Source organism: Perca flavescens, chromosome 11, assembly GCF_004354835.1.
Source record: "Perca flavescens isolate YP-PL-M2 chromosome 11, PFLA_1.0, whole genome shotgun sequence".
NCBI classification, from domain to species: domain Eukaryota; kingdom Metazoa; phylum Chordata; class Actinopteri; order Perciformes; family Percidae; genus Perca; species Perca flavescens.
The window spans coordinates 34,897,838-34,912,510 of record NC_041341.1 but is presented as its reverse complement, the minus strand read 5'-3'; the positions used below and the strand labels follow the sequence as shown (position 1 = coordinate 34,912,510).

Below are 14,673 nucleotides of genomic sequence, written 5' to 3'. Positions count from 1 at the left end.
GTTAGAATTCTTTACCCAGCCCAACTGGGCAAGCTCATGAATAGTAATGAGCTCAGGCAACATGATGTCAGACTGACCAGCTTTTGTGATTGGTCTGATTTCTCTGCTTATTTCTGTTCAGTGGCTAGAGCTGACAGAGGAGGTAGCAGTTCATTTTCATATTCACCACATAACACACACACGGACCCAACATATTTCATAACATACAAGTACATTTTGAATGCCAGGGCACCTTTAAGATCTCACACACACAAGTTTATGACATTGGAAAAGGGAGTAACTTTATTAAAACGTCGAGCCACTCAAAGAGGCAAAAAACAACAGATCAGATAAACATAAAAATACTTCTATATATCTCTCTCCAAAAGAGGATGTAATTGAAATGAGTCTATTGACGAGTTCACAGAGAGCATTACATCTGTTATCTACAGTCTGTCAGCGGGGAACGTTAGAAGAAGTCTGCTGCTGTGGGGCGTCTTTTAGGTGTGCTCTTTGGAGTATTGGAGCTGGTCTTCCTGTTGGCCTTGGGGGTCTTTCTGGCAGAGAGTGGTGTGGGCGGAGACTTTAAGACCCCAAACTTGGGTTTCTGCTTTGGGTCAAAGGGCACTCGTGATGACCCGTCTGGACTCAGCAGAAGGCTGCGATCGGTCTTCCTAAACTCTGCAGCATGACAAGATAAACAGTACAGGCAACACGGTTACCAAGACATTCACTGGATTTATAACGTTATTATTAATCTGACAGAACCACAAACTCCGGCTAAAATACTACTAAGATGAGGATTTAAAGGTCATTCTTGACTTTGGAAACAGTGGTTGAGAATACGATCTCTTTTATAGCATGCATACAGTGTGTGTTCCCATGGTTACTCTGAGTTACAATCACTTCAAGATGCCATAATTATCACAGTTGTACTCATTGGATAGAGGCTGAGGTTTTGAATAGGGCTGCAACTAAAGGTTATCTTGATTCTTAATTTCCTTTCAATTAACTAATTATTCTCTTGGTTGAATATTTTATTTTATTTATTTTAATAAAAAAAAAAAAAAAAGAAATGGAAAATATCACAATATCCAGAGCCCAAAGTGAGGTCTTCAAATGCATCGAACGTTTTGTCAAACCAATAGTCTAAAACCTAAAGATTTTTGGGGATTTTATTTATTTTTTTAAACAAAATTACTTAAGACAAATCCAGCGCGAAATGAACCTAGGGGTTAATAACGTGTGTACCGAGTCGACTGTTCTCTGGGATATGTTTTCATGCTAATTGGCACGCATGTCTGCCACTGCTTAAAATTAAATTAAAACCAATTAAACAAGCAAAGATTTTATTTTACTTTTCATGCTACGTTATTTTCTTAAACTTTTTTCCAAAGCTTTTCTTTTAGTCCGTTGTCTACGCGTTTAGTGTCCATCACTGGGGGCAGTTAGTGATCCTTCACAGCAGCCACGGCCATTTAACTTCACAGTGGGATTAAATGAGTTATTATTAGAGGCTGCCGTTGAGTTTGTACTCTGTGGATTTGTATTCCATCAACGTGTCTGTTTCTCCGTTATTCACATTTGACTTTGTCGTGCTGTAGTGTTTCCCAAATCAAGGGAGTTACTCAGGACAACAAAATGAAGTCTATCCAAAGAGCCATTTTCCCTAACTTCCACATCCTGCAACAGGAACTGGAGACAGGCTGTACAGTCTGCTCTGAACACTTCTGGAATGTTTTGACTTAACAAGTGATCCAATTTTATTTTTTTATTTACATTGAATACAGCTTTAATATTGATTATAAATATCAAATTGCATCCAATTTCTTACCAGCAGTCTTATTATTCTTGAGACCGAAGGTCACCTTCTTGGATTCTGATTTGGGAGTTTGACTCTTCTGTGGAATAAAAACATAGAAAACGTTTTTACCATCAGAGAACGACGCAATGAAGAGAGAATCTGAAAGGACTAAATCTACCACTCAACCTGACCACAGGCAGGGGCTGGAGACTTTGCAGATAAAAGACTGTGGAGAATGCTACAATACAATGCTACAAACTTATTGTACCTCTTAGTTCTTTGTAGCTTCTACACTTGTATTCCGTCAAAACATAACTAAAGATTCTGTAAAAACAAAAGTATTCCGGTTTTGATGAACGAGGAGCATATTTTCATATATAGAGTACTGTGTGTGTGTGTGTGTAAAAACAAAAGGCATTTCTTTGCATTCATTATTGCAGCCAGTCGGTCTAACCAGTCGATGCTTAGTCTGCTAATTAAAATGTGCCAGACACTAATATCATTTCAAAAATGCATTAACACAGCAGTGCAAACATAATTGGAGGGCAAGTAAATACAAAGTGAGTTTATTTAGCTTTCCATTCGCAGTGTCCGATTCGGCAGTTAAGGGTAAAGTTAAGGGAAACATAACTTGAATTTGTGATCCTCCATTTTCTTGCATTACCCCTTACTGTTCTCTACTTCAGTCCGAAGTCCAATCGAATTTTCCAACACCTGGCTTGACCTAGTTGCCTCCTCAGCCTGTCTTGGCCAATGTGAAATGCACAAAGCCAGCATGCGCCGACTAGACTAGGTCAAGCCTCGCCTTTTCGGTTAGCCTGGATTCCTGCATTCTGCTTTTGGGAAATATCCCTCCATGACACCTTGTCACACCATTTTGTGTTTGTAAACCGCCAAATAATCCAAATGAGCCATTCGCTCAATATAGCCTCAGCAAAGAATGCTTTTTATTAGTTACATTTTCACAAAAACAATAAAAAAAGGTTTAAAAAAAATCTGAAACCATTTTAAAAGAAACTTTAGCAAATCTGGGATTATGTACTCCTGATTTGTCAAATTTAGGTATACAGGTTTTTGACCTGGACCTGGTCCAGTAATAATACATGTATTTGTATAGCACTTTTAAAGAGTACTCAAAGGCATTCCATATAAAAAACAAAACAAAAACAGTACAATCATTAAAAGTATACTTAATACAAATACAGCTATGAGAAATAAATAATCACAGATTAAAAGCAGGTTTAAATAGGTGGGTCCTGAAGGAGAAAGTCTGAGGTGTTGGGGGAAAGAGTTCAAGAGAGAGAGGGGGCAGCAATGGAGAAGGCCTTGTCTCCCCGTGTCACGGTGCTTGGACTGGGTGAGAGGGGTGAGGTGTTCGTCTTCAGTGCATCTGTTATGGGTAGGGGCATGTCGGGGCAGGAGGTCAGTGAGGTAGGAGGGGGCGAGGTTGTGGAGGGCTTTGCAGGTGATGAGAATTCTGAACTGGATTTGAACTGGATTCGCCAGTGGAGGTTTTAAAGAACTAACGGGGGATGTGATCTCTGGGTGGGTGAGCAGAAGGGCAGAAGGCAGAGTTTCGGATGTATTGTAGTTTGTCGAGGTTTTTGGTAGATGTGTAGTACCTATACTGTACAGGATGCTGTTGCAGTAATCCAGTCTTGAGGTGATGAAAGCATGGATAAACGTTTCAGCGGCTGAGGAGATGGAGGGGCAAAGATGGGTAATAGGTTTGAGATTGAAGAAAGAAGTTTTTGTAATATGGTTAATGTGGCGTTCAAAGAGACCTTAATCAAAGAAAACACCAAGGTTAAAGTTGTCTGGGGAAGCAGGAACAGTGGAGCCATCGATGCAGAGGGAGAAGTTATAGCAGAATCTGTTGAGGGATTTGGGGCTTAGGGTTTCAGATTTGTCACTGTTGGGTTTGAGGAAGTTAGCTCGCATCCAGGTTTTTATATTTGCGAGGCAGTTTGTAAGGGTGGAGCGAGCGGCGGCAGTAATGGATTTGGTGGAGATGTAGAGCTGGGTGTAGTCGGCATAAACGTGGAAAGGGAGGCCATGTTGGCGTGTGATGTGACCAAGGGGAAGCATGTAGAGAACGAAGAGGAGGGGACCGAGCACTAAACCTTGGGGGACACCTTGAGAGACTGGGGCTGTGTTAGAGTTGGATGTATTGATACTAATGAACTTGTGGTGGTCAGAAAGGTATGATTTAAAGCAGGAGAGGGCAGTGCCAGTGATACTGTGGGAGAAGTCAAGGCAGGGGGAGGACGATGGAGTGATTGATGATGTTGAAGGAAGCACTGAGGCAGAGTAGGATTAGGATGTTGAGAGTGGGTGTAGTGTTGGGATCTAAAATAAATCGGATTGAAATGTTTTGTAGAGTTGGTTGGAGTCCAGGTGGGTTTTGAGTTGGGAGGTGACGGTGCGTTGCGGAATTGTGGACAGAAAGAGGAGATTGGAGATGGGTCTGTAGTTGTTGGGGCTGTGGTCTATATGTGAAAAAAAATCTCTGAAATCTCCCCTTTTTGCCTTTTCAAAAATAGGATAAAGCTTTCAGAAATCTTAAAAGTTTCAGATTTAATAACCAGTTTTATTGCTTAACCTAAAATGTCACGCTTACACCAACAGTAAGAGGCGCAAAAAATCGGTGGGATGATCAGTCACTCAGCCACCCCCCCCCCAGTTTCCCTTTAACTGCCGAATCGGAAGTGCAAATCGGAAGCTAACTTAACAGTCACCCAAGTATCAGCAACATAAGCTACACTGAGAAGCGTTTTCATGTAAAGAAAATGTGTATACCTTTTAAGCCTGACAAACGTGTTGAATGCATTTCGTTTCTCACAAAAAAATGTCAAGGGGCGACTTCTAGCTCACCAGGTGCTATGTGTCATCCCCCATCTACGCCCTTCCTGTACTATCAAATACAAATGAAAACCCCAATAACGATCTTAAAAAAAACATCAACAATAGATCAAATGACTATGTAATATGAGGGGGGTGCTCATTTCCAGCAGCAGGAGTATTGTACCCTACCTGCTCAGCACCAAACAGCAGACAAAGGTAGCAGCTAGCTGGTGAACATAGAGTATCCAGATTACACATTTGTGTAACTCTTTGATGCTTAGTTCTGACTGTTCACTTTTACCTTCTTGCTGGACAGCGGGGTGCTGGGGCTCCCCTTGGTTTTGCAAAAGAGTGGTGTCGGGACTGTAGTATTGCTCTGAAAGGTGATGAAGTCAGACGCGGAGGTAGTCTTTGGCTTCTTTTGTGACTTTTTAGTGCGCAGAGGTGTGGCTGGCTCTCCAACATCCTGAAAACGGAAAAGGAGTTTCGGTGTTATCAGATAGTCACAGGCAATTCAGTCTCATCTCCTCTGAACCATTTAACCTCATTAAACACTCACCCTGCCTGGTTTTAACTTCTTGGCAACAGTTTCTTCTTCTGCGAGGCCTTTGATCGCTGTAGCCTCCTGGGCAGCCGCCTCCAGCTCATCGGCCTCGTACTCAAACACCACAGGGATCTTCCTCTTCTTCTTCTTGACCGCTTTCCCAGAGGAAGAGACCATTTCATCAGACGGGAGTTCTGCATCAACACTGCCAACCGCCGGTGACTGGGTGTGATCTTTCTCGTCCACTTGGGCTTCCGCCATCATCTTCTTCTTCTTCTTCTTTGCTGGCGTTGTCATGCTGACCTCACACGGCAGTTCCTCAGTATCCACCGCCGCGGCTGAAGTCTCAGATTCTTTTTGATCCTTTTTTGTTTTCTTCTTCAGTGGGGTTACGGTGCTTTCATCTGCAGCAGGTAAAGCTTCAAGGCCTGCATCCACCGGACCCTCACAACGTTTTAATGGGAAATCTACTTCTGTGCCGACGCCATTGACTTGTGCTTCGACCTCGACCTCCGTGAGATTCTTCTCTGCCTTCAGGTTCTTCTTTTTCTTCTTGGCGGGGGTTGGCGCATCGATGTCCGGTACATTCTTTTCAGCTGACTCCTCGCTACTTACTGGTATGATCTCTGCTTCTGCGTCGAGCTGCGATTTGGCCACAATCTCGTCCGTTTGGGACTTAGCCTTCAGGCCCACCTTCTTTTTCTTCTTCCCAGAGACTGTAGCGTCAGCATTAGAGGGTGTCTCCGGCTCTGTTGGGACAGCGGGCTGCTGCTCTTCTGCTGCTGCAGGTTTGAGCTCAGAAGTCTCCCTCTTTTTCTTGTTCTTTGAGAACTGTTCCGATTGGTCCTTGTTGTCAGTCGTGCGGGGAGCGGGTGGGCTAGTTTCTTCTGTGACTGTAACTGTAGGCGGTTTCTTTACTTCGGAGACGAGCAGAGTTTCCCTCTGGCCCTCGGGAGTAGCTGCCACTGTCACTTCTACAGATGAGACGGAGCTTTGCTTTGTCGGCGCTTCCTTTTCTAAATCTTCCGTTTGTGAACACTCTGCACCTCCTTCCGTCTCTTTAATTTGAGCTTGAGCCTGTTCAGACCTCTCTGCATTTCCCTCACCACCTGCACTTCCACCCTGCACTGCCTTCTTTTTCTTCTTCCTCTTCCTCCTCTTCTTTTTGGTTTCATTATTTGCAGTTAGGTCAGCTGGTTCCTTGTCATCTTTCACCGGCTCCTCGTTTTGCTTGTTGAGTGTGGATGCCTCCTTTTTCTTCCCTGAAGTAGCAGAGAGACATGATTAAATGGAGAGTAAGGAGACAAAATAGTTAAATTTCTTCATTTAAAAAAAAAATGAATAAATAAAAATAGAGATGAACTGATTGACCGGCTGGTCAGTCTGACATATGCCGATTTTATGCCGGTCAAATGCTGTAAATAAATAACATTGTAAAGGCTACCATACACAATGCATGGGAATTATATATACATACATAGTTACAGGTAGCACTGTGTTCTGGAGGTCAGTTTTATCCGAGGAGGTAGAATTTCTCCTTGGGATAACTCTAGTTGGTCAAAACCAAAGCAAGCATCCCTCTTTAAGGGATGCTAAAATGTCCCAGTAGTGTTCCCTCCGACTCAAGAGCCCTACACAGAAACAGAATGCCGGCCCATATGCAGGCCCAGGCAATACTCTCAGCAATTGTCACATAATCCAGTCGCTCAGCCACGTCTTACTCAAGACAGATGCAACTCACCGGATGTCTTATGTAATTTTGCAATTTTTAAGTTTTTGATATTAAAAATGGCAAAAGCATGTCAACCTGTAAGTCTGAGCTGGAAAAGTTTTTACAGTGTCCAATTACAGGTGTTCTTAAGGTCTGGTGTTGTGCAGTTTCCGGCACATGGAAAACATCTGAGCCAATCAGAGCCTTGTAAGCGGAATAAAGTCTGGAAAAGTCATCTTCCGGTGCCACAGTTGGAGACCACGGTCGAGGCTGACGCAGCTTTATGGCTTGTTGTAAGTGGTCCACTTACTAAAATAACTATGTCCACCTCCACTCAAAACCTGTGTTTTGCTTTTTGTTACGTTACTGTGCGGAGTTGGACAAAAAGAGTGTAAAATGTTCCTCTGCACTCACCCTCAATCAGTTTAACAAGCAGGAGTCATGGCATCAAAGCTAGCTTTGAAGCCAATGATGGTTTAATATGGAACTCACACAAGTCGTGCAAAAATTACAAATAATTACTATGATCTTAATATAAAAGTATACCAAAGTGTTTCCTTTAGGATTTTTTTAGCAGTGGGGGCAGGTCTGTCCGCTGACGGGGCTCGGAGTGGCGCCGCACTTCCACGGTGAGAGTCCCTGCACGTTGGCCGAAGCACTGAGAGCTTTGTACGTGTACAGACAGTTTATTTGGGGGATGATGGGGGATGATGGGGGATGGTGGGGGGTGTCGCGGCTGGTCGAGCGATGAGCCCTGTGCTTGAGCTATGTTGCTGGTTGCGTGCCGTTCGTGGCCGTTTTCCCGGGGTGGCGCCCGCCTGTGTGCATGGCCGGTGCCGTCTTTCTAAGCAATCTTTCAGCAACAAGGCAATTCAAAGTGCTTTACATAAAACATTAAAGAGCAATTACAAAGAGATCGAAAATAAAACCGGCTAAAATAGAAGAAAATACAAGAATAAAAGTTCCAGTACAGTGTGAGAAATTAATAATTATTGGATTCAATGAGTTGTAGGGACCGGTTTGGGCGGGGAGAGAGGGAGGGGTTTTATTTGTGTAGAGTGTAAAATGTTCTAAATAAATAAGATGTTCTAAGTAAAAAGGATAAATAGGTTTGGAATTATTTTTACAAAATTATTTTTTGTTATTACAGAGGGAAAGTACCGGAAAAAGGTACCGTTGGGTACTCAAACCGAATTTCAGGTACCGGAAAAAATGTCAACGGTACCCAATCCTAGCGAGCATGTGTGGAATGATTATGTAACCTTAGGAGATGCACAACAAATGTAGTTATACAATGTGCAATGACAATAAAGGCATTGTATTATTACTGCACTGTAATGTAAGAGTTGTGTGCGCTTTCCCATATATGTATCATGCACCTTTCGACAAATCCCTTCCAAATTCACCACTCATCAGGAATAAGGGCACCCAAAGCTTACTTAAGTTTAGTATTGCTGATGTTTTATTCTTCAATACACCTTACCTATGATTGGGAGGAATATATTATTCACTTGCGCAGTTGCTGCCCAGTGCACAGGTAGAGCAGCTGCCCCGCACAGCAGACGACTCGTGTTTTTATTGCTTTGTTCATCGTCTGTAATGTTTGATGTGAATTGCCTGCCTCTAACAAACGTTCCGGCTGCTTTTTGTCTTCACCGACAATGACATAGGCTGGAAGATTGCATCACTCACGCAGCACGCGGTCACGGAAGGCTTGTATCATGTGGACGCGCCGACAGTTTTGTTGTCAGGGCGTCCACATGATACAAGCCTTAATCTTAATTAGCTTCGTAGCAGCTCATTTGGCAAATATCAACAAGTTACGCACTAAAGCTGTAAACTGCTCTTTTCACTTTTTCCGGCCTCCATAAATTCCACAGCAGATTTAAAAATATTGCATTGGCAGGAGGTAAATGTGCAAACATGAGATACCTTTACTTTTCTTCACCGGCACGCCCTCATCCTCCTCCTCATCCATGCGACGTCCTCGTCTCTTCATCCTCTTCCTGCTGCCGAACATTTCATCATCCTCATCCGTGGAGACCTCCTCTGGATACTCATCCTGAGGAAAGATGCCTGAGGGGAGTTAAGGCAGAGACGGGAGTGAGACAAGACGAGGCCAAAGAACAAGAATATCAAACTAAGTGTGAGGACAGGTGTGATCATCGGCCCCTACCTTCGTTGAGGTCCCGCAGACTGCATTTCAACACACAGCAAGGTGAGACAAGAAGAAGAAAAACTCATTAGTTTGGATTTCAGCAGAGATCGTCACGGTGCAGGATAAATACCATAGGAAGCTAAGATTTAAACCATGAGCAAAGGTCCATTCATGGTTGAACCAGCACAGCAGCTGAGAGGGTTACACAGCCTTCAGGTGCATTAAAAAAATAAAAAAAATCAGGCGTTGGTGGGGGAAAAAACGCCAGTCCGCAGACCTATTTGAATGTGGATAGTGTTGAGGTTGCGTCGGTCGGGACCACAGGGGATGTCGGGGGCAGCGGCCCTGTGGCGAATGGTTGAAATGGAACTTTTGAAGAAACACAACCCAAAGTCACGCTGCTGTTGCCAATCACATCACCTACTGCCAATCAGACAAAACATAATTTAAGTGACACTCCCAGACCGAATCACAAACCGTATTGCCGCAACACCTGATTTGGTGTGAATGCAGCCTTACATGCTGCTGTGCTCTTTGAATGCTGATTGGCTGGTGGGCAGCAGACCTCTTAAAGTTAAAAGAGCAGCAATCACTTCAGTCAGGTGCTGTGATTAATCCTTTGGCAGCTCTGATAACTCAGATTACTTCCAGCTCTATCATTACTACCTTCATAAAAGTAAGAGCACTGACTGAAACATTTGATGCAGAATTTATTTTACTTGTTGCCGGGTTAGCTCAGTTGGTAGAGCAGGCGCACATATATAGAGGTTTACTCCTCGACGCAGCGGCCGCAGGGGTTTGACTCCCTTTGCTGCATGTCATTCCCCCTCTCGCTCCCCTTTAATGTCTTCAGCTGTCTTGTGGAATTAAAAGGTCTAAAATGCTCCCCATAAATAAATAAATAAATAAGTAAATAAGTAAGTACACTCTGACTTGCAGTCCTTTGCTGCATGTTATTCCCCACTTCTTTCCTCCCTTTCATGTCTAAGCTGTCCTATACAAATAAAAGGCCTAAAATGCCCTAAATAAATCACCTTCAAAATGCAAAAATCAGCTGAAGCACAGCGAGTACAATCTTATGGTTCCCAATACAAAAGTAAGACCCAAGCTGTAATGGTGCTGTGTAGCTTGACACTTGCTATTGTCTTTTTATTAGTTTTCAATGGCTATTTAACATACACACACACACGGGCATTTTAGGCCTTTAATTCCACAGGACAGATGAAGACATGGAAGGGGAGAGAGAGGGGGGGGGAATGACATGCAGCAAGGGGCCGCAGGTCGGAGTCAAACCTCTATATATGTGCGCCTGCTCTACCAACTGAGCTAACCCGGCCACAAGTAAAATAAATTCTGCATCAAATGTTTCAGTCAGGGCTCTTACTTTTATGAAGGTAGTAATGATAGAGCTGGAAGTAATCTGAGTTATCAGAGCTGCCAAATGATTATTCACAGCGCCTGACTGAAGTGATTGCTGCTCTTTTACAGACAGACAGACAGACAGACAGACACGTTAGAGCATCTACTCACACTCTGATGATTTTGTAGAGTCTCTGTCGGTTCTGGCTGGGGGTGCTGCTCCGACTGGCTAACTCAAACAGCTTGTCTGCCAGGGCCGCGTAGTCAAACTGCAAAGGACCCAAACACACCTTATTAGAAACCAAACCAATCCATTACCATTCCAAATGTCCACCATCGGAGTCACACTGATGGGTAAAAAATGAAACATTTGTTAAAATTATTTCTTTTCCATTTTGCTCTGAGGAAAGAAAAAGGATGCTTAGAAGGGTTTTGCTTCAGCTTCTTTGTTAAACCATTTGCATCCAAACTGCTGTTTTAGTATTTCTGTCTCTCATGTGTTCATCATGAAAGACAAAGAGCACCGGATGTATCTCTGAGGGCAGAGCGCATCATGTGGAGGAGATGCCGGGCCTGACCAGAGATAAGAAGAAAAGCTACTGATTGCAGGAACTGAATAACTAACTGGACTCCCAACTCCTTTTTAAAGACACTGTTGTGAACAATCTTCAGTCATTTTTCTGTACTTGCGCTGAGGTGCTGTAAAACTGACTCTACTTGCAAGTAAAAACAAACTTTGACAGAACTCCAGTGATTTTGTCCATTCTTTGATAAATAATGATCCTAACAAAAGTCGACTGATCCATAAAAGACAGAAAATCTGAGCCTGAGGGTGACTGACACAGTAGTCAACCTTTATTCGGCTGCTACACTTTCAGATACTTACCTCAGAGCTCTTTGGAGAACACACAGCATTGCAAGCCATTTTCAAAAACAGCAGTTTACACATTGATTTTCTTTCCCCGGGCAGTTTGTTCAAATTATTTTTTTGCCGAGTACATTCAGTGTGATGTTTTTATAGAAGTTATTGCAGTTAGAATATACAACTGAGAGGAGGGAACTGGTTTCAACTTGGATGGTGGGTCCAGGACCCCGTGACACACAGCAGCAAGCCCAAAATTCCACAAAACTTACATTAGCTTCCACGCTGTAGGTTTTGCATACTGATTTGATTCCAACCTGTGAAAGTAACCGCGTGCTAAAACTCACCAACATTTTGTTTTCAAAATGGTGCCCGGGGCAGCTGCAGCCTCGTGTTACTTATCAAACCCAAAAAAGGCAACTTAATGTTCCTTTCTTAAAGTGATGGGGCCTCATTCACCAACCGTTCTTACGAAGAAATGTGTTCTTAAACCCTTCTTACGCACTTTTTTACGAAGATTCTGACATTCACTAATGTTTTCTTAACTTGGATTTGTTCTTAGCTAAGAACAAAATCTACAAACACTGAAAAGCACTCTTACGCACATTTGAGTGATGACAATTTGCTCCAAATGATTGCTTACTGCATTTTATTTAATTCTACAGTCGTTTACAATGATAGTATTGTACTGTAATGTATTTCTGATCATTTGATAAAAAATCATATTATTCAAAAAAGACCCTAACACTGCAATTTACATCAGCAATTTAACTGATTAAATCCTGCGTTATTTGGTGATTGATCGCTATTTATAGGGACGAAATGCAGTGGTAGAATGTAACAAAGTACAAATTCTTTGTAACTGTACTTAAGTACATTTTTCACGTATCTGTACTTTACTTAAATAGACTCAATAGTGCCTACTTTTGACTTTTACTTTGTTACATTTTGCAGCAATTATCTATACTTTCTACTCCACTACATTTCTACAATGTTCAGTTACATTTTCTGATCAGTTTCGCCCCCCCCACCAAAACGTCTTCCTGACAGTCACACGTTTGTCTCACCAGTAAAGTTTGGTTGCCGTAGATACTGTATATATGGGTTGCCGTAGATACTGTATATATGGGGCGCCGCTGATCCAAGCCGGCTCCGGTGCTCCAGAGCCCGGGCTCAGCGCCGTAGACCCTCGGTAATACAGCCCCGGTAAAAGTGAAAATGAAAACGTTTGTTTTTATTATTCCCGTTTTCAAATCATAGTTGCTATATCTATTTCTCTCCACAGCGTCGTTTACTCCTCCACCAGGCTGTGTAAGACGCGTTCATATCTTATTTATTTGGTTGGACCTCTTCACATCTCCCTGTTTGCGCTGCTTCACACACTTTATTTGCTTACTTGCATGGTTAAAGAAAATAAAATGCATTCAAGAATAAAACCAACCGCATTCCGATTCTAACAACATATTTCTGTTTCATGGTTAGGATAGGAACTTTTCTTAAAAGCCAGGCCTTGTTTGTGGTTGTGGACACCTTCTACTTTTACTAAAGTAAATATGTCTCTGGTTATTTGTACTTTTATTTAAGTACTGAGATTCAGTACTTCCTCCACCGCCGCTCCGACAAGCTCCGACAACCTGTCTCCCAGGAGGTGCACAGGAAGACGTCATGTCCTTATATGGGAATTTTTGGGGCGTTTTCTTATGCTAATTAGGAACAACTGGCACGCACGCGCTTTCAGTTACGAAGACGTGGGATTCATCAATCCTAAGAACACAGGTGCGAACAAATCTGCTGTTTAAGAACACGTCATGAATCCGACGTAAACTTTTCTTAGAAACCTTCTTAAGAACATATTTAAGAGAAAACTTAGGACGATATTGGTGAATGAGGCCCATGGTTCAGAGTAATTTCACCCTAGGCTGCTTTGCACCTTGACCTCGAGCCAAACCCCCTTGTTACAACGCTGGTCGAGTTAGCATTACCAGCTGAATAGCTTAGTGCAGACGCTAATGGATCCACGTTTGTATCTCGTAAAGTACCCCACTAATAATACCCGGAATGAAACCAAACGTCTACAGCAGTACAAACAGTTCCTGTGCTTATAAAAGGAGGCATTAGAAAGTTTGTAACTACACCAGAAGTATATTTAAATAACACTTGCCTGATGGATACTCCTCTCGGCTGCTACTGCGCTATCACGCGAGATCACGCACAGAGCACAGCATCTATTGCCAGAAAAGACTACTGGAGAAGAAGAGCCAAGAAGCGAGTGAACAGCAGAAGCAGCTACTGCAGCGTGAGGCGACAGGACAAGATGTCACACAGTTGGATATATCCCGGCTGGGTTTAAAAGCAATAGATGTGCTCTGTGTAGGATCTCGCGCGGTAGCAGCCAAGAGGAGTATCCATCAGGCAAGTGTTATTTAAATATACTTCTGGTGTAGTTACAAACTTTCTAATGCCTCCTTTTATAAGTACAGGAACTGTTTGTACTGCTGTAGACGTTTGGTTTCCTTCCGGGCATTATTAGTGGGGTAATTTACGAGATACAAACGTGGATCCATTAATGCCTGTACTCTATGCCGCGTGTGTGTGTGTGTGTGTGCGTGTGCGTGTGCTGCTGGCCACTGCCGGGCCTGGCTGCTTGCTTGTTTGTCTGGCACCGCTGAGTCACGTGATGGTACAACGTCAAAATCACAAGAGGGGGGAGGAAGAGCAAAGTGAGCCTGCTCGGCGCTGGGACAGGAGCAGCACTGACACAGACAGCCAGGTCGCCTCTTTGATGAAACCGCAGCAGTGCATACTGGAGAGAAACTAAAACTAAAGTATCCATCTCATTACACTGGTACTGATCAATACCAACGTTGGTGTCGATATTATCCATATTTGGATCGATCCGCCCACCACTAGTTTACGCTTATTTGTTCAAATTTGTGGGCATTAACCTCATTTATATGAAGTTATACAAATGTTCTTTTGTGTTAGAAACGCTGAAATTATGAATTATTTTGACTAATAAGAGTTAAGATCAGAGGAAAAGTTGAGTGAAAGTGCTTTTTCAAATATTGGAAGAGAAAAACACCCACAATTCAAAGAAAGTAGTGAACCGATCCTTCATTTTACCTGCGAGCAGCGTTGTATTTTTTAAGATTATTTTTTGGGGCTTTTCCCTTTATTGGACAGTGGATAGATATGAAAGGGGGAGAGAGATGGGGGATGACACGCAGCAAAGGGCAGCAGGTCGGATTTGAACCCTGCGCCGCTGCAGGACTCAGCCAACACAGGGCGAACGCTAGAAACCCAAATTTCTGATACAGAAACTCAACAGGAGGGTTAAATATACTCTGTAGTTAACAGGCTGTAAACACGCAGCACCATGGGTATGGATCTTATTCGGAGGGGACAGTGAGGG

The 14,673-nt window shown here is 43.0% G+C and overlaps 1 protein-coding gene across 1 annotated transcript in view; it reads right to left on the bottom strand.

Moving 5' to 3' along the window:
• Window positions 1–261: 261 nt before the first annotated feature.
• Window positions 262–14,673, bottom strand: part of rrp1 (ribosomal RNA processing 1) — a 31,456-nt gene continuing 17,044 nt past the window's right edge. Inside the window, exons 10-16 of the mRNA XM_028591476.1 lie at window positions 10,571–10,668; window positions 9,059–9,078; window positions 8,815–8,958; window positions 5,187–6,433; window positions 4,929–5,093; window positions 1,814–1,880; window positions 262–660 (exon numbers count right to left, since the gene is read on the bottom strand). Coding sequence (XP_028447277.1) covers window positions 449–660; window positions 1,814–1,880; window positions 4,929–5,093; window positions 5,187–6,433; window positions 8,815–8,958; window positions 9,059–9,078; window positions 10,571–10,668 — 1,953 coding nt within the window. The 3' untranslated portion in view covers window positions 262–448. The remainder of the gene's footprint in view (window positions 661–1,813; window positions 1,881–4,928; window positions 5,094–5,186; window positions 6,434–8,814; window positions 8,959–9,058; window positions 9,079–10,570; window positions 10,669–14,673) is intronic.